The 26,167-nt window shown below is 47.3% G+C and overlaps 1 protein-coding gene across 1 annotated transcript in view; it reads right to left on the bottom strand.

Moving 5' to 3' along the window:
- Nucleotides 1-12,274: 12,274 nt before the first annotated feature.
- Nucleotides 12,275-26,167, bottom strand: part of PTGFRN (prostaglandin F2 receptor inhibitor) — an 80,060-nt gene continuing 66,167 nt past the window's right edge. The window contains exons 7-9 of the mRNA XM_059135909.1: nucleotides 18,434-18,541; nucleotides 13,951-14,256; nucleotides 12,275-12,453 (exon numbers count right to left, since the gene is read on the bottom strand). Coding sequence (XP_058991892.1) covers nucleotides 12,287-12,453; nucleotides 13,951-14,256; nucleotides 18,434-18,541 — 581 coding nt within the window. The 3' untranslated portion in view covers nucleotides 12,275-12,286. The remainder of the gene's footprint in view (nucleotides 12,454-13,950; nucleotides 14,257-18,433; nucleotides 18,542-26,167) is intronic.

Raw genomic sequence — 26,167 nt, 5'->3', positions numbered from 1 at the left:
TTTGTAGTTTCCCGTATAAGCAATGATGAGGTCCTGAATTAAGTCATTTAAGATATTGCAAAGGAATATCGATGCATTTGGAATTACAGGGTAGCCTCTCTGATCTTCTACATGGGATGGTGGAGGCAATCAGGAGCATGACTGGCTCTCACACAAGGTAAGTTAGGTGAGGTGGCCTAGGAGAAATACGAGTAAAGAGGTACGGACATTTGAAGGAGGGAGAGAGCACAGCTGATTCGAGGAGAAAGGGAAATCAGGCCAATCTTCAGGGGAAAGGTAACATTTTGAGACAGTTCTTACTTTCCCCATGGCCATTCTAGTAGAGTAGGGTGATATTCAACAAATTCAGGTCTGGAAGCCTCTAACTTTTACCCCTTTTCAAGTTTTCACTTCCTTCCCTTTTGGTTTTATTTATTAGTGATGATACCTAAAAATTAACCCTCCACGGTCAGTGAAACTACAAATACTAATGTCTTTAGTGAAAAGCTCTGTACTTCCCTTGTCAAGGTACTATGCAAGACTTAGTGGAAGATGAGCCATTCCTTCCAGAAACTTGAAAATTAGCTTAATAAACAACCACAGATAAGAAACAGTAGCCAGTTGGCATGAGCTCTCTCATGTGGGCCTCTCCACAGTAACACTTGAGTGCCCTCACAACATGGCGGCTGGCTTCCTCCCAGATGGAGTGATCCAAGAGACAGACCAAGGAGGAAGATGCAGAGCCTTTTATGGACTAGTATCAAAGTTACACACTATCACTTCCGCCTATTCCATCTGCTAAAAGCCCAGCCCACACTCAAGGAGAGGGAAATTAGGCCATGCCTTTTGAAAGGAGGAGTGTCAAGAATTCATGGATGTGTTTTAAAACCACCACAAACCTAACTCGTGATTTTTAAACATTTTCCATATGTCCTTTATCATATGTGTGTCTGTGAATATGTATGTATTTGTTTAAGACAAAGAAAGAGAAAGAAAGGAAGGAAGGAAGAGAGAGAAAGAGAGAGAGAGGAAGAGAGAGGGGAAGGGGGGGAGGGAAAGGAAGGAAGAGTAACCAAATAAGGCAGCATGTGTTGAATCCCCCATTTATGGCTCAAACAAGAAATATCCTAAGAGTTAATAGGCTGGAGGGGCTGCTGTAGGCAGGGAGCAGCCATAGGTCATTCAGGAAACACTGGTTTCAAGTAGGTCCTTGGGGGTCTGGTGTGATTCAAATAGGCAAAGGAACGAGGGGAGGATTCCAGTAGGGAGAAATGAAATGTACAAAGATACAGAAGCACGAGGTGCAGGTTATACTCAGGGAACAAGTAAAAGGTAGTTTACCTTGAATGGGCACTTCACACTACCTCTACAGGCTGCTGACTATAATATCAGTGGGACCTAAGGTATGGTAATTGGTCCATCGTTTCAGTTGGAGAAACCATGGGTCATCCCCAGGCACCGAAATTATAGGCAAATACACTGAATCATTTAGTTATTGCTGTAACAGTACACATTATTTTTGTTCTTAAGCCTGTGGGTCACCTGTCCTCGACCAGCCTTGGCTAGCATCCCTCTTCCATCCCTCCAATAGGCTAGCCTGAGCAGGTTTTCATGGTGATGTGAGGGGTCCAAAAGGACTCGTGGAAATACAACAGCACTTTTTAAAGCTTCTCCTTTTATCATAGCTGCTAACACCTCATAGATCAAAGAGAGTCACCTGGCCAAGTCCAAATGCAAAAGATGGGTTAACAGGCTGCATCTTTTTAGTGAGGGGAACGGCAAAGCGACAGGGCAAAAGGAGAGAATTAGAATGATGGACGCAGTCAGTGCGCTACGTGCACCGGAAAGAGAATTCTTCTAGAAGTGACCATTGACCACAGAGACGGTCATTGTCAATAATACGTCATAATCAGTATTCCTGAAAAACGTGCAACCAAATTAATGCTAGACAAGTTCTCATTTCTATAGCTTTGCCCCCCCAAAAAAGAAATTTTTTCCCCTCTTTCCATTTTAAATGACTCAATTTCTGCCAAAATTAACATTGACAGAGTGATGTTGCTTCTTTTCTGGGGCAAAAAACCAAAAAACCAACCAAACAACAACAACAACAACAAAAAAAAAAAAAACAAGCAGTTTTCTGTTGTCAAGGGGGGAAAATGAAGAAAGAAAAAATAAAGCCAGAGAAAGAGTGTTATTCTATTACCTTGGCAATCACTGCATTGTATCAGCTGAAAAGAATGTAAAAACGCACTTCCTGAGTCAGACGGAGGGAGAGAGCCAGGAATGGACAAAACGACACAGGAATGTACTAATGAAAAAAATTCTGTCCCCGTTCCTGAAAGATTAAGAAAAAAGAAATGTATTTTCTTTTCCTTCAGATTTGACATGCACAAGTATTCCACAGAAATCCCAGGTATTTTAGCCTCCTCTCCGAAGCATGTGGGCTGAAAACTTATTTCGACAGGGACCTTTTCACATGGGCAATTTTTTTTTAATCCTTTTTTTTTTTTTTAAGATTTTATTTATTTATTTGACAGACAGAGATCACAAGTAGGCAGAGAGACAGGCAGAGAGAGAGAGGAGGAAGCAGGCTCCCTGCTGAGCAGAGAGCCCGATGCGGGACTGGATCCCAGGACTCTGGGATCATAACCTGAGCTGAAGGCAGAGGTTTTAACCCACTGAGCCACCCAGGCACCCCCTTCACATAGGCAATTTTATAGAAGAGCTCACACCACCATGTGATGGGTATTACAAATCCCATTTTACAGAGGAAGAAACTGAGGCTCAGAAGAATCAACCGGCCAGGACTGTAAGGATAGGAAATGGCTGCCTTCTTGCTCTTGGCTCAGTGCTTTTTTTTTTATTCATTCCAGTATAATACGTATACAGTGTTATATTAGTGTCAGGTGTAGAAATATAGTGATTCAACAATTCCACACATCACCCAGTGCTTACCATGATAAGTATACTTCTTAATCCCCATTCTGTTTCACCCATCCCCCGCCCACCATCCCTCCGGTGACCATCAGTGTGTTCTCTAGAGTTCAGAGTCTGTGTTTCAGTTTGTTTTTTCCTTTTTTCTTAAATTCCACACGAGCGAGATCTTATGGTATTTGTTTTTCTCCGACTTATTTCACTTAGCATTATACCCTCTAGAGCTATCCATGCTGTTGAAAATGGCAAGATTTCTTTCTTTTTTATGGCTGAGTGATATTCCATGGTGCATACATACCACATCTTCTTTATCCATTCATCTACCGATGGATGCTTGGGCTACTTCCGTAATTCGGCTATTGTAAGTAATGCCGTAAACATAGGAAGGCATATATCTTTTTCAATTCGTGTTTTCATATTCTTTGGGTAAATACCCAGTAGTGGAAATTGCTAGATCATAACGCAATTCTATTTTTAACTTTCGAGGAACGCCTATACTGTTTTCGGTAGTGGCTGCACCAGTCTGCGTTCCCACCAACATGGAAGAGGGTTCCCCTTTCTCCACATCCTCGGCAACATTTGTTTCTTGGGTTGTGGATTTTAACCATTCTGACAGGTGAAGTGATAGGGCTCTTCCCATTGTATCTTCTAGCTTGCCATTCATGACTTCAGAAGGCAGAATGTGCGTGGGATAGAGTGTGACTGGAGGTTGGCAGAGAAAAACCCCAAGGGGTCAGCAGGAAGCTGGGCATGATTCCCCCTGCTTGAGCTCTTCCAATTCAGGGTAAATTGAGAGTCACTCAACAAGTGCTGAACTTGCCAAGATACAGGAAGCCCAGGGACTGAGCCCACATTCATGGCACATGAAGCAGTGACCCCACAGGAAGAGATCCCGGTGACCTCAGTCAACGCCCTTGTGGAACAGAGGAAGAAACAGGCCTTCAGCGGGCCCAGCTGTGAGCTGGCCCTGGGCTGTGACCTTGCCCCTGAGCTGTGACCTTGCCTCCATAATGGGAGAATGATACCTAGGTCTCCTCCCACTTGCCCAGCTCCAGCAAGAGTTAACAACTAGTTAACCTTGGCTGAAGAGGTTTTCGAGGTGTGTGGCAACCCCTCCTATGTGTGTGGGAAAAGCCTGAACTGGACTTCTGTGGGCAGAAGAAAAAGCCAGGGTGATGGGTAGGGGTGGGGATGGAGTTTGGGGGGTATAAGATGGGGAATAGGGGCACTAGCAGAAGAGAAAGAGCAACAGACGGGATTCCTAGGTCATTGGCTGTTTCCAGATATTCCCTTGGTAAAGGCTATTCCTTCAATTTCCTACCAGGGATTAAGTGACATCCAGCCCTGATTTTTGAAAAAGAGAGTGCGGCTGGGGGGCACCTGGTTGGCTCTGCTGGTAGAACATGGGACTCTTGATCTCAGGGTTGTGAGCTCCAGCCCCATGCTGGGGGTAGAGTTTACTTTAGAAAAACACAGAGTGAGGCTCCCAATAGTTCCCAAAGAGAGGAGAAAGGGAGAAGAGACAGGAAGCTGGCTTTGCCTGGGCTCTGGGTCCCTCCTACACCCTCAGATACCGATGCCCATAAAGTAGCTCAGGTGTCTCCTACCCTATTCAATAGCCACATTTTCTCCCTAGCTTCATACTACCTTGTCTTTCCCCTCCTCTTCAAACTTCTGACGGTTTCCCAGTTTTCTGTTTGATTTCCTAACTCATCGCCGCTTCGGCCCACTGCAATCTGGGGCGGTTCACACAAACATCCATGATCACAACAGTGAACCCGGCTCAGTTCTCCCCTACACTCCATCTTTGGGGGCACCAGAACTGGCAAACCTGCTTGCAATTCTTTCCATCCTGCCCTGATGGCACTCTCTCCAGGATCCTTCCTCAGCCCCGTTGGGCCCCTTCTCACTGGATCCTCCTCCCAGCCCACCCCAACACTGTGGTCTTCTCCTGGGTCCTCAGCAGCCCTTTGCTCCACAGGCTGCTCTCATCCCGCATCTGTCTGCTGACAACCACAGATACACATCCAACCCTGTCTTCTCCCTTCAGTGCCGGACCAGCCACCTAGCTGGTGTGGAACATCTCCATTCGAAGGTCCCCCAGGAAACTCAAACTGGAGTCTGACCCTGAAAGCCTTGTCTTCTCTCATTGGTGGTGTCCATCGTGGTTGGATGAACCAGTATCTTCCCAGATCCACGCTTGGCCTCCACACTCGATATCCACTTCTTCCTCAAACCTTTTATGAACTCATCCTACCTGTTGCTGTCACAACCAAAGGTCTCGATTTTATTGCTGGATCAACACAGTTCAACTCATCTTCTGGCCTTGCTTGCACACCCTAGTCCCTACTACCAGAAAAACCAAACATGTCAACATTGCCATGCATTCTCCTGATTAAGGTGTTCCAGTGGCTCCCCAGATATTTCTAGAAGATTGAGTCCAAACTCCTTGACTTGACCTTTACAGGTTGTCCCTTATAAACTCTCCCATCACCTCGCCCTTCAGACATAGAACCACTTGTACTCCTCCCAACCTGGGCAAAAGCTATCCCCACTGCTTCGAACCTTGTCCCCTTCTTACCTGGGAAATGCCTGTTCATTCAAGAAACTTAAAAATCTAGGTTTGTAGATTGTATAATTGTTATATGATAATAACATAATTATTTCGTGCCTCTTTCTCCTACAAGACAATCAATTTCATAATGACAGGGTCCAGTGCTTACTCATCTTCCTATCTGTTCAACAAATACTTGCTGAGAGCTTGAAATACTCAGGCACTGCCGCTGGTGTACTGATTTAGAATACGTACAGTCATTCCCCCCTGCCTTGTCCACAGCTTCACTTCGCGCAGTCAACTGTGGCCTTCTGGAAGCGGATGATCCTCCTTCTGTCATGTCATCAAGAGGTCAGGAACAGCCTAACACTACGCCCCAATATTTACATCATTCACCTCACTTCGCCTCATCACACACGCCTGGTACCATCTCACGTCATCACAAGAAGGGTGAGTACAGGACAGTAAGATATTGTGAGAGATGGAAAAACCACGTTTGCTAGTTCTATCATTGTATATTGCTATAATTGTTCTATTTTATTATAGTTATTATTGTTAACTTCTTACCCTGCCTAATTTATAAGTAAAACTGTATCTAGGTACTTACAGGAGAAAAACACAGTAAATAGTAAATACAGGGTTTGGTCCTATCTGGGTTTTGGGGCATCCACTGGGGGTCCTGGAATATGTCCTCTGCAAGCAAGAAGGGGGGCACTAGTGTGCACACTTTGGAGTCAGACAGGTCCGCGTGCCAATCTTACTTCATTTGAGCAAATTAATGCCGTCTTAATCCCCTTATCTCTGAAAATGGGAACTGTAACAGTAGGAACTCCATTATCTGAGGTAATTAGAGCTGTTAATCAATTAACAGAAAATGTCAGGTAAAGCTGAGAACTGTAGGAGGATTCCCGTGTAGCTGACATAGGTATTCTCACCTCAACCAACACACTCATTCACCTATCTCTGGGCATAGGCCTAGGTTTTTGCTTTGCGTGGGGGTCTGCTGTCCTGAGGCTCCCGTCCCATCCCTGCGTAAATCAAACCTATCGTGTCTTGTCTAAAATGTTCAGCTTTGGGCACCTGGGTGGCTCAGTCTTTAAGTGTCTGTCTTCAGCTCAGGTCATGGTCCCAAGGCCCTAGGATGGAGTCCCTCATCAGGCTCCCTGCTCAGCGGGGAGCCTGCTTCTCTCTCCCTCCCCCTCTGCTACCCCCCCAACTTGTGCTGTCAAATAAATAAAAGCTTAAAAAAAAAGAAAGAAAGAAAGAAAGAAAAGACAAGGCAACTTGCCTCTACTGAGTCTTTCCAGAGAATTCTTCTCACATTTACCAACACCTGGTTAGGAAGCGGAGCTAGTGTGCTGAATCAAGAATACGTAGGGTATAACCTGCTACAGGAGGGGGCACAAGCCACGCACACGGGGTCAGCAGGGAGCTTCCTCAGCACCCATGTTCCCCAGGGCCGTTCTGATGGAAGGTGTAGTTTCAGTGCGCTCACACAGAGGAAGTCAAGTCACAGGATTTGTTGCTTACACATCTCAGCAACAGGGCCAGGGGCAATGAACTGGGGTGAGGGTAGCCCCCCATGCCAGTCATGAGGGAGCAGGAGACAGAGAGCAGGGTGGCAAGCACCTATTATTTTTAAGGAGCGTGGGGGAGAGGTCACTAACTTTTCGAGGGTCACTAACTTTTCAAATAAAATAAGTGGTTATTTTATTTTTACTTTTTTAAAAAGTTTATATTTGCTTATTTGAGAGAAAGAATGAGCATGAGAATTGGGGGGGTCAGAGGGAGAAGCAGACTCCCTGCCGAGCAGGGAGCCCGATATGGGACTCGATCCCGGGACTCCAGGATCATGACCCGAGCCAAAGGCAGTCGCTTAACCAACTGAGCCATCCAGGTTTCCCTAAGTGGTTATTTTAAAAGGTACCTAGGGAAAAGCAAAGTAGGAACTCATAGCAGGATCCCTAAACAACAGTCCTTAGCTAAGAGTCCAGATTCTGGACCACACGGTGGTGGTGTCCCCCGTAAAATGCCCAGGCATCTCCTCACAACACCTGTTTGGCACTCACATCTCAATGGAGCACACATGCTACGGAGTGGGTCTGTGTAAATCACAGTCAGCAGGACCGCTGGCGAATCCAAAGAACAGAGAGGACTCAGGCGAACACCAGCTCCGCGGGTGGAGCTCAGGTGTGCCCGAGCAGCCGACAAGCCTCGGGCTGGTGAGCACATCAATCATGTCATTCTGTACTGTTTTTTGAGGCTTTGATATCTAGGGCCTCGTTGATCCCGGGGACTGCCTCTCTCCTAGAGAGAGGAACTGACGCACCGTGAGCGCGCCTTTCACGCCACCAATCCCGAGTCCACAGTTCTGCTACCCTCTCCACCGGGGCTCCCGCTCAGGACCACTGTCCCCTGCCCTGCTCCTCAGGACCAGGTACCAGAAAACTAAGGACAACCTCTGCACCCCAGAACCCACTGAAATGATCCAGTCGAATCATCCCTAAGCCTGAGGACCCTGACTCACCTGTCCTTCCCGTGAAAACCACAAAAAAGGCGCTGCCCATCCTTTACTCTCCCTCTGCCTCCTGATGGCCGCCGGCCTTTCCTGGGTGGCCTCCCGGACTGCGGCACGCTGTGCTCCCTCCTCTTGGAATCTATGAGGAGAACACTATCGTTGTTCTGCTATCCCTGAGTTACCCAATAACCATAAAACCTGTATTTTAAAAAACAGGGTGCCACACGCCCTGGGCTGTGGGTCTGAGGAACGAAGCAGCTTCTCTCTGAAGATCCAGCTGCACGGAGAGCGGTGCATGGATTGGCCGCGTGGACCTTCCACGTGTCCGGAACTGCCAATCTCTCAGCCAGGTTAGAAACTAGGACACAGCCCCAGCCCCTGCAGACCTCACCATGAGAGATGCTCCCTGCCCAGGACACATATGGGGCCCACAGTGGAGGGGGGCAGCCAGCAGGGAATCGAGGTTCTCAGTGTTCTCTCCTGTCCGGGCTCTGGAAGCTGGTGGCCCGGGAAGGAACACTGTCCTTACATCACAGGGGCTGGCACCTTCTGGACCAGTTTGGCTCCAGACTGGGTCATGAGTCAGAAAAGCCATTATGCTCCAGTCATGATACGGTCACAGAGCCTTGGGTGTCTGTTTCCTCAGCCACAGACAGGAACAACATCTAACTTCCCGCTTTCGTGATGAAAGACCTGTAAGGTCATGAGAATTCACCGAAGAACGAGGAAACTGTGCTAGGTAACGGGACCCCGGCCCACAGCTTTCTGCTCGGCAGGGATCCAGTGCGGCTCCTGTTAAATCCACTCAGGGAGAACCTCCAGCGTGATGCCAGCATTCAGAGAGCCTGGAGATGTCCCCTGGAATTCAGCCATGGTCCCTCACGCAGAGGAGAAGAAAGGGCAAGGAGACCAAGATCAAGTTCCTCACACAACTTCAATTTAAATTAAACTTCCTTTAATGAAATAAAAAACAGATGGTGCATTGCATAATATTTGTGGTCACAGTATAAAACAATACAATTAGTTCATATAACATCGGATATGGACAAAAATACACAAGACCCTTTCTTTGTCTACGCGAAATCCGGCAGATCCTTATGTGCCACGCTAAGAAAGACAGAAAGTCACCTTTTTTTTTTTTTTTTTTTAATCTTAGTGATCTGCACACAATATTTATCACTGAGAATTTGTTCCAACAGCAGAGGAGAACTTACCCAAATTCTAGTTCCCTTCTTCCTCTGTTGTCCTCGATGAAGCTAAAAAAAGAAAAAGTTTTCTGAAAGTAGCAAGTTGTGTAGTATTGCTTATTATTCCTGCCAAAAAGGCTCAGTCTTTGGCTCACAGATGTCAGTGACAAAATCATGGCTGCAGACGGTCTGCAAAGCAAGAAGCAAGAGCCACGGGGGAAAACAGACAAGGGTCTGGGTGGCAGGGGCGTCCTTTGCCAGGATCTTAGGGGAAATGCCACATGGGTGGGGAGGGGAAAAACACACAAATAAATAAATTTCTAAATTAAGATTTAAATCCAGTTGGTGAATCAAGAGTTCCACCGTCCCATGAAAAAAATCTGAAAAGTTGTTAAAAAGTCAGAGTTTGCTTTTTTTGCTTTTTTTTTTTTTTTTAAGCGAAAAGTGTATGTAAACATCACAAAGTAAACAATTTAAAGTAATTTCAAGGCTTCTATCTGAACATAGCTTAGGCTCTTTCTGGGGGTATTTTTGTGATTAGGAAAAAAAAACAACAACCCAAACTTTTTAAAAGTTTCTTTTTGTTAAGAAGTGCAATCTCATCCATGTGAATTGTGGCTAGGTTCTTCCATTCCTATGAGTGCTTCTGGCAGGAACAACTTCCAGAAGAGCACTTTGTGGGGAGCCCTATTTGGTACAGTGATAGAGTGTATCTAAGACTTTTAAAAGGACACACATTCCAGGCCCTGGGATCTCTTCCTCCTCTGGACCAGCCCCTCCAGGCGACTTGCTGTTGGACCCGATGATCAGAGGACCGGGTTGGGGGCCGTGCCTGAACAACCCCAGCCCTGAGCTACAAGGTCAGTTTGAAAGGAGAAGGTAGAGTGCATGAGCACAGATTACTTCTCCTCCTGCCAAGTGTCTGCTGTGGCCCATTGATGGTCTCACATCGTCCTGGGGCCACCTGGTCACATGCACGGCTAGGTACCCTTTCTTCTACCAACGAGGGCTTACTACAATAATCCTGAACCTTCTTAGAGGACTGATAACTGTGTGGGCTCAAAGGGCACTGGTGTCACTAACATAGCACCTGTGAATAAGTGTTCTCTCTTTAATTCCCGTATATACAATCACCTGTGACCCACCTCCTCTGACTTCGCATAGGCAAGAAATGACAGGTGGACAAGACCTGAACCTAGCGCTGTCAAGGCCTCCCCCTCTTTCTCTGGCTGTCTGTGCTCTGGTGGGGCAGATGCTGGGCCTGGAGTGCATCTGTGCCATTACTGTTAGCACAGTGTCCACCATGAGGGGTCCCCTAGGTGGACAGAACCAAAAGGGGAAGCTGGGTGGTGATCTGCACCTCCCCCCTTCCTGGGGTGGGGGAGGGGAGACTTGGTGACAAGGACAGAAAGGATTTCGGGCAGCACAGTGAGGGAAGTGGAGGGGGACGATGGTGAGCTGGGATGGGGGGGTGGGGGAGTGTGGCTCGTCCGGCCCATTGTGACAAAGAGCCACACATGAATGGCCATCATTTTGTATGACTTTATTGCTCAAAACAAACGAATCTTTTTTCCCTTGGGAAGACAGAGCAGTGTTAGACCCGTCAGAGCCGGGACAAAAGCAGAGAGGATTGCAATGCGGGCCGTGAGTCACCAGTGGGCCTCAGAAAACCCCACTGGGATGCTTCTGAGAGGCCAGTGCTGTGCAGGGGCAGAGGCCTTGGGGAGCGGAGGATCTCTTTTGGTCTGTGTCCTACTCCTGGTACGAGCAATCGGGCAAAACAGATTGCTCTCAGATCTACTTTGTAGGCTGTTCACACAGCAGTAAATTGCTGGTTTCCTCCGTGCTCCTAACAGGAAAGCAAACCTATCACAAAGCATACCCTTCCTCGCTAACCCCCTGCAGGGGATCTTACAAAGACTTGAAGGACTGAAAAGGTCATGGAAAATGCATGGTTTTCTTCCAGGTAATTTCTGATTCTGTGAAGGCAGACAGTCTTGCAAACAGCAACACACCTTCACGTGAAGGAGCCCAAGCAGCCCGTGAAGGACATGGGGCATCCTTGGGGGCCACAGGCGGTCCCTGGGTGGCCAAGGCCTCTGCCGCCCACAAAGGGCGGGAAGGGGGGACAGGGACGGCTCCCCCTCTCCGGACACAGCCCTGGCACCGCCACCCCGCCCGGCACGAGCTGCGGACATCTTCCCAGGACCCTGTTCCGCTCTCCCTGGGGCCCCCTGAGGCACAGTGGCCTCGGAACCACTGCAGTGAGTGCCTCCTTCCCTCGTTCCCCAACCTCCCCCCCCCCTTGAGGACCCCCTTACTGCCCTGGACAGAGGTGGCTGTGTATTTTTCTTCATATTCATACTCATTCTTAAGGCTAAGGTGGCAAGATAAGGTGCTTGGTGGAGAGCCAAATTCTAGATTCCAGGGCCATGCCAGGGCCATGTCAGCACGCTCGCATAAAAGCAAATATCAAAGAAATGGAAAGGGGGCAGAGAAGCATTAAAAATGTTAAAAAATTAAAAAAGAAAGAAAAAAAAAAGGAACGCATTTGGGCTCAGTAAGAAGTTACATACTGCAAGTTTAGATTTCAAATGTCGTCTAAACCCCTGAAAATCCGGGGTGGGTAGGGTGGTAACAGCCACCAGTCAGCCTTCTGCACAGGCCCGTGTGGGGCAGAGGGCGGCGTTGGCAGCGCTCCGAACACCGGCCCCCCACGTGGAAGCTGGCTCCCGGCGGGCGACTCCGTCCTCCGCCCGCCCCAAGACCAAGAACTCTGAGAGCCATCATCCTTCCTCCCCGCAACCCCTCGGAACCAAACAGACGCACACACACAGGTCAGAGATCTATAAACCGGCAGGAGAAAAAAATTAGACGAAAGGGGTAACCATTAAAAAGCCGCAGCTGGGAAGACACACACGCGATTGTTCTACCAGAAAGTGCCGTGGGGAGAAGAGCCGTGTGCTGGTAAACGTGTCCGCGCTCAGGACTGGACATGCAGAGAAGAGAGCGCGCCAGGTCCCACCTGAGATCAGAGGGCTGGGTCTGAGTGTCACACACTGCCGTGAAAAGCCTGCTGTCCTCTTCCTGCCCCGAGGGCTCCCTGGCCGGGCCCTAGTCCATCTCCATGGACATGAGCCGGCGGCGCTCACGCCTCGTCTCCTGGACCTCCTTCTTGCAGCACCAGTGCGAGCTGCAGTACCCGATGAGGCAGGACAGGAGCCCGATGACGGTGGACAGGCCCACGCCGATCAGCAGCGGGTACTTGAAGGCATTCAGCACTGGGAGGGATGGAGCAAGGGGATGCGAGGTCAGTGGTGCTGCAGGCAGACACCAGAAGCCCACTGCCTGCCCCCTCCTTCCCCACGGGACAGGTAACCACCCCCCAAATACCCACCCCCCAGGGGACTCGGGCTCCATCCAGCACCTGGCACAGTGCTCTAGGAGACGGAAGCACCCTTATCTATGCACAAAGTGAACAGATCACACCCCACCCAGACCTGTGGGGAAGAAACAAAAAACCAGGAAAAAGAACTCATTTGATGTCTTTGAATGTCAACTTGCTTTTTAGGGTTTTGGCAGGAGATGGATTTTTAAAAGTCAGGATAAGGGCATCGTGCATATAGCAGCAGATGAAGCCTTAAAAAATAGTTCATAAATCAATTCTCTGCATCAAATAACTGAAGTGTACTCGGGGAGCTATTTTAAGTAACACTACAGTAAATTATCTAGCAAAGTGAATAATCGCTCCCTTGTTTGGGAATCTGGGTTTTCGTATGGAGCTACTCCATGCGAGGAATTTCTAAGATGCAAATAGGGTCTAAGCGATGAAGTTTCAGGAAGGCACAAACACCATACAGATCGCGTGCATTCAAATCCCAAGTCTCTTCTCCCAGACGCACCAGCCCTCCTTGGGCGGATGCTGGCGCGCCGAGGGCTGCCTGACATTTCACGCGGCTTCCGGAGCACCTTTCGGAACAGCCCGACGCAAGATGGTCACCCCGTTGTATGAGAGAGGAGACGAAGGACCACAAAAGTGAAGTCACCTGTGGACGAGCTGGGTTCGATTCCAGCCTCCCCCAAGCTGACAGCCCGTCAGGGAAACACACTCTAAGGCCCCTCCCAACCCTCGGAGGCGCTGGGGCTTTAGCGCTCTCCATGGAATTTCCCTATTAACTTGGACTCTGACGCTTTTCACAGAGAAGACCAGTTTCTCGCTAGCCAAGGAACAGCTGGCCCCACTCTGGGATGTTTGGGGAACAGAAGGGTGGGAAGGGGGCCCTCTGACAACTGAGTTAGAATGAGTCTGGTGGCAAAGCCGCCCTCCCATCTCAGGGGTTTGGAGAAAACCCCGTCTATGCTAATGACAGCAGGCGGAGCCTCTCTTGTCCAAGAAGCAAAACTAGAAGGAGGACAGGAGGGGCAGGAAGCTACTCACTGCCTCCGCTGGGGACCTGAACCCACTCTCTTGATGATGTTCTCTGCCTCTGCCTGGCAGAATCCAGGCCAACCCTCTGACAAGGAAAGTGGGTTTGCAAAGAATTTAGAGAAAGCTTCAGAAATCTCTCTGGGAATTCTCAAAATCATTTCCCAGGGGTGCCTCCTGTGGGCGATATCACAGCTGGGGAAACAGCACAGCCTGTGTGTGCTCCCTTGGGGTCCAGGTCCAGGCCAGGTCTGGAGCAAGCAGGCCGTGTGGTGGCATGGTCTCAGATAGTGGCCACCTGATCCCATGAGCTGCGGCCCAGCCCAGAGATTTTGCTGCATATCATTCTTACCATCCATCTTCACAGTTACAAAGATGGGCTTGGAGTAGATCTCCGCCTCCTTCTGCCAGGAACCCGTTGGGGACTTGACCCACGGAGTCACAGAGCAGTAGTAGTTGCCAAAGTCCTGATCCTCAGAGCCATGAACTTGCAGCAAGAATTCCAGCACGCTCACACGCTCCAGGCTGAGCTCGCTCTTCCCGTCTCTCTCCGCCGTGGTCACGATCCCCTTCCGATCGAGAGCAGACAGGAGGACGGGAGCCTTGTCCAGACCGAAGGAGTGCACCGCAAACCAGGACACATCAAAGGCCATGTCGTCTGTGGATGACAGACCAAGCCGGAACCCTGGGTCAGTGCAACCAGCAGAAATCGCACGTGTGGCTAACACATGCACCACATCACTGGGGGCCAGCATGGCTCACCATGCCTTAGGCCAGGCCAGCCCCACGATGAAGGTACTGCCACACTCCCCACCATGGTGGGGCCCAACACCTCTTCCAGGTCACAGAGCCAGAAGCAGCACAACATGTAGCTTCACCCAGGGACTGAAGCTCCAGAGTCCTCCCTCTTAACCACGCTGCCACCACCACCCAACCCAAGACACACCCAAAACCATCTCCCACAAGGAACACAGGACATAAAGGGCCTAGGTGGTGACAATCCCAAAGCAGGGTCCTCTGACATGTCAGGCAGAAGAGCCCAAGACTCTACATTAGGACACTAATGTAGTCAAGAATGAAAAGTACATAGAGTGAACTAGACAAAATTTAGAGTCATAGCAGTTTAGGGGTTTCTTATTTGTTTTGGGGTCTTGGGTTTTTGTTTGTTTGTTTGTTTTTTAAAGATTTTATTTACTTACTTATCGGAGAGAGAGAGAGAATGAGTGCGCACAAGCAGGGGGAGCAGCAGAGGGAGAGGGAGAAGCAGGCTTCCCGCCGAGCAGGGAGCCCAATACAGGGCTCCATCCCAAGACCCTAGGATCACGACCTGAGCCAAAGGCAGATGCTTAACTGACTGAGCCACCCAGGAGCCCCAGCAGTTTGGGTTTTATTGTTCATTGTGTTTTTTCCCCTGCAGATGTGCTTAAGTTCAAAACAAGAGGAAAACACGTCCAGCTGAGAAAGTGGAACACCGTTAACAGCCCCAGAAAGGAGGCTGCTGCATCTCAAAGGACTGCGAAGTTAAGGTTCAAACAAATGAACACGGGCACAGGAGGGGGAAGACTCTGGCGTATGAAGACGGAGGACACGCCGTAAGCCCCTGACCTCTTCTCTCAGCCATTCCCTGCCATGGTGGGCCTGGGGCGCGTTCAGCAGGCAAGGGAGGACGGCAAGGCCACACACACTTTCTATCTTACATTCACCTGATAAGGCTTTTTATATAAATGTTAAATGATACCATTTTTGTTACACAAAAAGTAATATTTATTCAGTTTGTGAAAATACACTAACAACCTCAAAATCACTATACACCCTCACACCCTCAGGGTGTGCTGCCTTCACGGGCAGGGGCTGCGTGGATCCGGAAGGCAAGAAGTCACAACTGTGTCGCCAATACTCAGGCACAGAGTCTAGCCCCAGTCCCGCCAGGTGTCATGGAGCTGTGGTCAGTCTGCAGGGCCAGGCTAGCGTGCCAGACTCCTGGCACCAGCCCCTGCTGGCCGTGTGGCCTGGACGAGTGACTTAATGCTCTGTGACGTAGTGTCCTCAGCTGGAAAAGGAATACTAACACCTTCGCCCATGGTGAAGTGAGTCATCTCTGCGAAATGCTTAGAACCACACATGCCTGGCACACAGTGCTCACTGTCTGCCCACCACGAGCATCCTTATCTCCACACTACAACACACCCAGTCCATGACGCTGGCAGGGACAGCCTTCCCACCAGCAGCAGAGGCTCTTGGTGCCTCGAACATTCTCACACCCCTACCCTCTTCCAGAGGACTGGCTTCCAAGGATGGGAGCCACTTCCCGAGATTAAGAAACACCCCTGCTCCCCAACCATCTGGACTGTGTGCAGCGACTGGGGAATGGTGGGGATCTAAAAGCCCAGTGCCTTACCTCCCGGAGGCTGTCCTCTGCGGTACCACCGACGCTCCAGAGCTCCCCGGGGGAGTCAGACTTGCTCTGAATTCACATCTTTGCCTGACTTCTTTCCCTGCTCTGTCTCGACTCCCTCACTCCCCGGGAGCACATCATCAATTAACCACCTGCACGCTTGTTTCAGGCTTTGCTTCTGGAGAACCGGACCTAAGACACGGCCTCTAAAGGGCAGTGATATGCCCTGTCCCTCCCCTCCCAGCACAGGAGTGCCCTGGCGCTCGGCCCACTTGCACGGTATGCCCTTTCCAAAAGAGATTTCCTTCACGGCCCAGCAGGTGCGTGAGGAAAAACTAAATCACAGCGTGTGCTTCATTATTCAGAATCTTCTACCCACATAGTCCAAGAGGGCAAAGTTCTGGAAAACTGTGATCTGCATGATAACAGCCACCTATACCTTCTGTAATCACCCAGGAGGAAGACTTTTATATTAAGGCCCAAACCGGTGACCCATTAATTTACCGAGAAAGAACATGTAAATGATTTATTTTTGTATATACCGTCCATGAGCTTCGAGGGTAAACATGGTTCCAGTTTTTGAACACGATTCCCTCCCCCGTTTTCTGGCAGCCTCTTCTACTCTCACTTTCGTTTTCTCTTCCTAACCCCACTCTGTGTCCCCGATCCTCCACACCCCAGCATCCTCAAGACCTGAGCTACTTGGGTACCTTTTACCCTTGAGAACACAGCTCGCCAGTGGGTGGCTTGAATGGATGGATTCCTTCTCCTTTTCTTCTACCTTCTCTTCCCTACCTCTGTAGCTCAGCCATGTTTGGGTTCCCCGAGAGAGCCAGTTTGGGACCCATCAGCTCGTGCAGGGCTCAGCAGCCTACATCCTGCAGGGCAAATCCAGCCCACCAGCTATGTGTGTCAAAAAAGGTTCATGGAGGGGTGCCTGGGTGGCTCAGTGGGTTAAAGCCTCTGCCTTCAGCTCAGGTCATGATCCCAGCGTCCTGGGATCGAGTCCTGCATCGGGCTTTCTCCTCAGCAGGGAGCCTGCTTCCTCCTCTCTCTCTGCCTGTCTCTCTGTCTACTTGTGTTCTCTGTCTGTCAAATAAATAAATAAAAATCTTTAAAAAAATAAAAATTAAAAAAAAAAAAAAAAGACTTCATGGGAACACGGTCAAGCCCATTTGCTTACATCCCGTCTATGGCTACTTTCACACCAACAGCCACAAAGCCGACTAGTTGCTGCGGAGACCATCTGGCCCATGAGGCCAAGACATCCTACTGGAGTAACTGCCAACCCAGAACTAGTTACTACCTACACCTCTGATCTGAGGTCCCGAAGAAGCTGGATCTCGGCTGGTGGCCACCCGGGCCTTTGTTCCTTGACGCCAGCTCTACCCAGTCCCCTACTCATGCTGTCCACTCTGGTTTCACTGCGGGCTGTCCTCACTTTGCTTACAACCTGCCCTTGCTACAGAATGAACACCCGCTTCTGCTTTCCACCCCAGGGTCACAGGCCCAGTGGTCTCTGCACAGAACGCTGAGACTTTCGTATACTTTTGGCCTTTGCAAGGTGCTGATCGGTGGGAGGCCCGGGCTCTGCCCATGCTGGGGTGGGCAGTACGAAGACACCCAAGGACAAAGCGTATGGGAGAGAGTGCAGGTCCCACGCAGCAGATCAGGTTCTCAACGGTCTCATTAGGAGAAGGCAGCAGTGGGTACTGTCCTGCTCGGCAACAGACACCTTATGTGCCTTTAATGTCCTTTCAAACCCCAAGGGTCTACAAGCGAGGTGGGGACACCAACTGGTCACTGAAGAAAAGGTGTAAGATTGACAGCCCAGGGCTCTTAGGCATCCCATGGGCAATGCTAACATTTTTTGCAAAGAAAAGGTCCACAAAGATTTCCCAAGAATTTAAACTACCAAAGTACCATCTGGTCCCTTGCTGCTCGCTTACTCTGCTCCATCCTTCACCAGAGAGTTAACACCATCTGATAGTATATTACATGAGGATTGCTTTCTTGTTTATCTCCTTAACCAGTCTGCGAGCTCCACGATATAGGGCGTCTGGCCCCTCCTCTAGAACAGTGCCTGTTACTAGAAGCAGCTCAATAAATATCTGAATGAATCAAGGCTTAAAAGACAAACTAAAGGAGCTGGACCCTGCTGATAGGTTTCAAACCAGCCTGAACTTGAATCAGCCCTGGAAGAGGCCTGGGACAACTATGATTCCAATACCTGGATGGGTTTCCAAATCATCTAACAGACAGAGGCGTTCATCAGCAAGGATTTACTCAACACCTACTGAGTACCAGGTACGGAGCAGGGCAGTTTGGGGATTCGCACCATCTAATCCGTGACCTCGGTGTCCGGGTCGCACAGTGGGGATGACACGAGAGGCATTTACAGAAAGTGACATGGGCAAGGGGAGAAGACAGAGCGAAATACCTGGATCCAGGGCCGCTCCTTCAACAGTGATGATACAAAACAATTTGATCAGATCTCCCCGGATGACTGACGGTGTGTCTGAGTGCACGGAGGCATTAAACACCGGCCCTGGAAGAGAGTGAGAGCCCCTCATTATTTCCGCTCACGCTTCTGTTTCAATTCCACTCCTGGCGCTCTCATGAGCCTCTGTGGGCGGCCCCCCTTCCTTGGACCTGGGCGAGATGGTGTTCTCAGGCTGCTTTTCTTCTCTTCAGAGAGATAAGTGTGTCAGGCACAGCCAAATGAGCAATCACCTGAATTACACCCACAACAGAACTCTTTTTGTTTCTGGCTTTTCCTTTACCCCTTCTCTGATGACCACCGTGGACCCCTTGGCCTTCCAAGGGTGCCGCTTCTGGTTCTGTGTGGTTCACTTCCAGACCGAGGTGGCAGGACAGCAAAAGGCATGGGACTGGACCAGTGACACTTCTGGCCCCAACGGAGTGAGAGGCCTCACTGTGCTGGGGACAGGGGCTCTGCCACTGGGAGGCTGAAATGCAGTCAGGAGACAGACATGCCAACCATGACAACATTCTGTAGGGGACAGTGGGAGCACCAGAGGCCCGGCTCCAATCTGTCAGGGGAAATCGAGGCAGCACGGGTTTTGCTTCAAAACACTACCCAGACTCACACACTTGCCCCGAACATCCCCTTGATATTCAGTTCGTTTTAAAAAACACTCTTTCGGGGCACCTGGCTGGCTCAGTGGGTTAAAGCCTCTGCCTTCGGCTCAGGTCATGATCTCAGGGTCTTGGGATCAAGCCCCGCATCGGGCTCTCTGCTCAGTGGGGAGCCTTCCTCCTCCTCTCTCTCTCTGCCTGCCTCTCTGCCTACTTGTGATTTCTGTCTGTCAAATAAATAAATAAATAAATAAATCTTTAAAAACAATAAAAATAAAAAATAAAAAAGGCTCTTTCCTTCTTCCAGAGACCAAAAGATGTGTCTACCCAAACTAAGCTAACTATGCAAGGCAGAGATGTTCCCACTGTTTTGAGTTGTGAGCACAAAAATGAGCAACAAAATAGGAAGTATAAAGATCAAACACACAGAGAGAATTTAGTGCCAGAATTTAATAATAGTTACCATAGAGTCTGCTGGATGCATTTGACTGTGGGTACGATTATTGTTATGCTGTTTGATGATGGGGCATAAATAAGTAAATTTATTAAATTTTTAAAAAGTATGCCTTGGATGTAAGGAATCTAGCTCCTATCCCCTTCTTAGAGAGAGGGGCTATCTACTACCTTCCTTTTTTTTTTCTTTTCTTTTTTTTTTTAAAGATTTTATTTGTTCATTTCACAGACAGAGATCACAAGTAGGCAGAGGCAGGCAGAGAGAGAGGGGGAAGCAGGCTCCCCGCCGAGCAGAGAGCCCGATGCGGGGCTTGATCCCAGGACCCTGGGATCATGACCTGAGTCGAAGGCAGAGGCTTTAACCCATTGAGCCACCCAGGCGCCCAACCTTTTTTTTTTCTTAAAAAACCTTTTACTCCTCAGTTTCAGGCGACAGCATCACATAGCTTTAAGTCAACCCAATCCTAAGAGCCCAAAATTTACCTTATCCTAACAAGAACAGGCAAACCTGTAGAAGGTTCCAGAATACCAGTGCCATGGGATGCTCCTTGGGTTCCCCGGGAAGCAGAAAGAGATGGCCCTGGACACTGATTCTGAAAATCATTAGATGCTAATAACACAAGTATTAATACCCTTTAAATCAGATCACCAAGAAGGAAAAATAAGTAGACTTTAACATACACAAAAATGACTAAGAAAATGTGTAAAAGGTCATGCAAACCAATGAGGCAAAGAGCTAGAAAGGCTCTGTTTTTACTTCACTGTGAGCGGTAAGATGAACTCATCAGACTCTTTCCTCAAACCAAGAGTGGGAGCAGTTGGTGTTCTGCTGGGAGAAAGGCAAAGGGTGAATGGAGGAGATGGCAACCTAGGGAGGTGGGACAGCCCTGAGCAGGTTGTGGTGAGAGTCCAGACTAACCAGAGAGCAGCAGAAGGGCACCAACTCCGGGCACAGGGGAGAACGTAACAGGACGGTGGTCACAGAGCAAGGGGAAAGGAAGGAAAACAGAGGAGACAAGGAAACCTGACCTGCTTGTGGGTAGCCTGCCCTTCAATCAACCCCTCTCCCAGCCACAGTTCCCACAGGTCCTGACCACCCTGGATTTGCTCTGCTTGTTGGAGTGAGGTGGGACAGGATTAAGCCAGTGGCTCTGACTTGGCCCAGTGTTCATGACTGCAGAGCACTTCATACCACATATGGCCACCTGGGAGCACAGGCCAGTAGCGACCCAGGTGAGCAACAAGGACCATGTTTTTTTTTCTTACTAAAAATTTTGCAGGGATGCCTGGGTGTCTCAGTTGGTTGGACGACTGCCTTCGGCTCAGGTCATGATCCCGGAGTCCCAGGATCGAATCCCACATCAGGCTCCCAGCTCCATGGGGAGTCTGCTTCTCCCTCTGACCTTCTCCTCGCTCATGCTCTCTCTCACTGTCTCTCTCTCTCAAATAAATAAATAAAATTTTTTAAAAAAAAAATTTTTGCAGTCATAAACAGAGCTACACCAACAGGTTTCTTCCAAGTGTTCAAGGGCCCTTCTAAGACCCCACAAAATGATAAAACATAAGGACCCTTATAATGGATTTAGGTTCCTAAATTTGAAACAGCACACAAAGACTTACCAATTTGGACACATTTCACTTTCTTTTCTTTATATTTCCAAAGAAAACCCCAAATGCCTTCTAGGTCACAAATTATGGTTCTCATTTCCCCTAGTAGCTGTGGCTGTAGGAACAAGAGAGCATCTATGCTATGGCTTGCCATGTGGACATGGGTCTGGGAAAAGGCCGTTGCTGTAAAATATTCACAGCAGTGGATTTCCTTCTAATGAAATCAATAACTCACTGTTAATGTGGGTCATTATCCCAGGCTTGGAAATATTTTTATTATGGTCAATTTCTGTGTTAATGCTCTTTTTGTGAGGGAATTTATCTGGTTAACTTCACAGATGACAGACTACAGCACAGAGAATTTAAGTGAATCAGAGTCACTAGATGTCCCCCCGATTCCTAGCCTCTGGAGAATAGGTGGACCACATTCAGCTTTCTAAATACAAATGTTGACAGAACATGTTCTAACTCCAGCTCCTAAAAAGGGCTGTAAACAGCAGTCCTCTTGTGAGAGCCAAAATTGCAGACCATCTGCATGACCATCAATAGGGTTAAATGACTGACTAAATTCTAGGAGGTGTAGTCATTAAAATTATTTACCTAGAATTTGTTTTAACACGAAAGCTACTGATCTTAGAAGGTTAAAGAGGGGAAAGCAGGTCACAAAATTGTATAGACAGCCTGATCTCACAGCCATGAAGAAAACATGCAAGGGAAGATTTCTAGGAACAAAAACAACACAAATGAACAGTGTCCGGTAGGTTATGGCTAATTCTTTTCCTTCTTTCTACTCTACCATATTTTCAAGCTTTTATCCATTAAGGAGAAAAACTTTGTTCTTATTCTTCTTTAAAGGCCAACATCCTGAACACCATAACATTTTATTTGTATTTTCCCCCGACACTTTGGGTCAGTGAAATTCGTCACTCAGCCGCGCTCCTTTGGAAACACGGTCTGCATACCAAGAGGCAAGCACCCCAATACCGGGGGAAAGAGAGGCAGACACCAGGAAGGACCTCTCTGTTATGGGTATCTTATGGTGCTGTTGCTGATTTTTAGGAAGTGAAGACTTTTCAGTATCAAGTCAGTATTTGCTGGGAGCCATTCAGGGCGAGGGCGCGGTGCTGGGTGGATCGAGCAGCCACTTCTAATGAAACTGTGAACTGACCATGACAACTCCGTGGACTAAAGAAAATAAAAAAACTCAGCCAGTCTATTCAACCTGGAAGCTCTAGTCATTTTATCTGTTATGCAGAGATGTAAAGAATTGAGAAAAAGACTCAATGCCCATTCCTCACCCAGAAATACAAAAGATTTTATGTGTCCCCTGTTTCCCATAACAGTTCTAGCGAAACATCAAATAACAAATGTAAAACAAGATGGAATAAACTCCTACAGAGAATAAAACAGTGACACAAATAAAAGACAAAACCCCCATAATCATCTAACTCTCAAAAGACACAGACAAAGCATTTAACAACATCCAACATCTCTTCATGGTGAAAACACTCAACAAACCAGTAAGGAAGGGAAACTTCCCCAGCTCAATAAAGGGCATCTATGGAAAAAAATAAAAATCCAAAAAACCAGTTACAATGATTTTTAATGGGAAAAGGTGGAAAACCTTCCCCATAAGATTAGGAACAAGACAAGGATGTCCACTTATGCCACCACTATTCTACATACTACTAGAGGCGCCAGCCAGGGCAATTAGGCAAGAAAAAGAATTAGAAGGTATTCACTCTAGAAAGGAAAAAGTAAAATTGTCTTTATTCACAGATGTCATTTTATTATATTTAAAACACCCTAAGGAATCAACCAAAAAACAATTAAAACTAATAGTAAGTCCAGCAAGGTTGCAGAATCCAACATCAATATATAAAAATCAGCTGTGCTTCTATATATTTGCAAAGAACAAACGGAACAGGAGACTGAGAACAATTCCATTTACAGCAACAACAAAAAGTAAAATACTTAGGAGAAATTTAATGAAAGAAGTTCAAGATTTGTGCACGGACAACTACCAAACACCACTCCCAGAAATTAAAGAAGACCCAACTAAACAGAAAGATGTTCCATGTTGACACATTAGAAGGCAATACTGTGAAACGGCAATACTCTCTAAACTGATCTACAGATTCAACACAATTCCTAGCAAAGCTCCAGTGGTCATCTTTGCAGAAATCAATGGGTGATCCTAAAATTCATACAGAAATGCAAGGGACCCAGCATAGCCAAGACAATTTCGAAAAAGAACAAAGTTGGAACTCTCATACTTGCTGATTTCAAAATTTACTACAAAGCTACAGTAATCAATCAAATGTGGTCCTGGTATAGGAAAAGACATACAGAGCAATGTAACAAAACTGTGAGTCTATAAAAATCCTTACATTCATGGTTAAAGGATTCTTGACAAGTGTGCCAAGACAAGTCAAGGGGGAAGGAAGAGGCTGGGCCACAAATGGTTGACTAGAAGAACCAATGGGTGTTCACATGCGAAAGAACAAAGCTAAATTCCCACCCCTGCTACACACAAAAATCAGGGCACCTGGGTTGCTCAGTGGGTTAAGTGTCTGCCTTCAGCTCAGGTCATGATCCCAGGGTCCTGGGATCGAGCCTCATGTCAGGCTCCCTGCTCAGCAGGGAGATCTCCCTCGGCCCTTACCCACCCTCTCCCCGTGTTCATGGACTCTTCTCTCTCTGTCTCAAATAAATAAAATCTTAAAAAAAAAAAATTAACTAGAATGGGTCATAGCACTAAAAGTAAGAGCTGAAAACTGTAAAGTTCCTTAGAAGAAAACAGAGGCATAAATCTTCACAACCTGTGATCAGGCAATGGTTTCTTAGCTAAGACAGCAAAAACACAAGCAACAAAAAGAAAAATAAACTGGACTTCATCAAAATTACAAGCTTGAGTGCTTCACGGGACACCATGAGTAAAGTGAAAAAACTACCCACAGAGTGGGAGAAGATATTTTTAAACCATGTGTCTGTTAATGGGCTTGTATCCAGACTCTCTGAAAAACTTGACTACTCAACAATGAAAAAGATGAATAACACAATTTAAAAATGGGCCAACAATCTGTATAGACATTTCTCCACAGAAGATACACATACGAACAACAGCCACATGAAAAGATGCTCAACATCAATAGTCATTAGGAAAATGCAAACTAAAACCACAATAAAATACAACTTCACACCCACCGGGTCGCCTACGATAAAAAAGATGGAGAATAACAGGGTTAGTGAGGATGTGGCACACTTAGAAGCCTCACACATTGCTGGTGGGAATATAAAAGGGGGTAGGGGCTTTTGAACACAGTTTGGCAGTTCCTCAGACTTAAACAGAGCTCGTATGAACCCAGCGTCACTCCTGGGTGAGAAATGAACTCTGATGTCCACCCCCAAGACTTGTACACTAATGTTTACGTCAGCATTATTGACCGTAGCCACGAGGGTGGAAACAACCTCATGTCCGTCAGCACATGAATGGATACACAAAATGTGGTCCATCCGCACCACAGATACTGCTCAGCCATAAAAAAGAACAGAGTACTGAAACGTGCCATCACGTGGATGGACCTAGAAAATGGTACAACAGATAGAAGAAGCCAGCCAGAAAGTCCGCATATATGGTTCAATTTATGTGAAACATCCAGAAGAGACAAATCTCCAGCGACAGAAAGATTAGTGGTTGCCAGGGGCTGGGGATGGGAAGGCAGTACTAATGGGTACAGAGCTTCTTTCAGGAGTGGTTAGAACCTCGGGGATAAGATCGTGGTAATGGCTGCACGACTCTGTGAATATACTAAAAGCTACTCAATTGTACACTTGACATGGGTGAATTTTATATGTTAACTATAATTCAATGAAGCCATTATTAAAAAACAAATAAGCAGATACACAATAAAAGAAACCTGTGCTTTCTCTGCTCTTTCCAAATCTAAGGGTTTAAATCTCCAGTATTTTCTCCTTATTCAGCTAAATGTTAACAGACTTAGAGCATGCTAGAAGATATTGAAGTTTATATTAATATAAAATAATACTAATAAAAACTTCAATGGAAAAAATACACTTTAAGGTCTAGTTTACCTGTACTCTAAAAAGTAACCACGTAATTCAACAAATATCTTGTATTCATTATGCTGATTCAATTAATACCTGAATTTTTACAAGTGAGTAAAAATTTACATAGTCAGAAACTTCTAATTGGAATCCATGGAAGATTTAGTGAAAACATTCATTATTAAACTCATAAATGATGATCCTTCACCTTGATAGCCTAAATAAAATTGGGGGATCAAAAACTTCTATCTACCTGCTGAAACACACACACACAGAGATTGTTTCAGAGGAGTTTCATGAATTACACGGACAAATAAGAAATATTTCTATTTAAGAATATGTATCCATACCATTAAAAAAAGTTGACCTTTCTGTCTTATGGCATAAAAATGTTTTACTTAGCCAAAAACAAAATCAATTAAGAATAGACATAAAAATGCCTGTTTTAATTAACCTTGCCATACATGACCACCACCAGGAACTAGACTTAACAAGCTGGTTGACAGATATATTCAACCATACCAGCACAGCTCTGGCAACTCGACTAATTGACAGGAAATCTTTTTCCAGTCCTAAAGCAAGATGAGGCACAGGGATGGGATACTCAACCCCTGTGTGGAAATACCACTTTGTAAGTCAGGCCAAAAGTAGTGCCCATCACCTTCAGTCCTAGGGACCCCTGATGAACTTGGCTTGAACCTTGCACATGCAGCAAATCATGTAACCCCTGTGGAGGTGCAGCACCCTTTTCTCTTTATTTATACTCCACAGTGTTCTCTAAAGAAGCTAAATTGCTGAGTTTTGGTTCATCTATTAAAAAAAGGTAATGAGGGTAGTATGTGTATACAAAAATTTGTACAGAAGAGCTCCTAATGGTCCAAGAAGTGGAAACACCCAAATGGCCATTGTTTATCCAAACCAAATGTAGTGTCCCCACACCGTGGAG

The sequence above is a fragment of the Mustela lutreola genome, chromosome 10, assembly GCF_030435805.1.
Source record: "Mustela lutreola isolate mMusLut2 chromosome 10, mMusLut2.pri, whole genome shotgun sequence".
In the NCBI taxonomy this organism is placed as follows: Eukaryota; Metazoa; Chordata; class Mammalia; order Carnivora; family Mustelidae; genus Mustela; species Mustela lutreola.
This window is presented reverse-complemented; position numbering and strand designations above follow the sequence as displayed.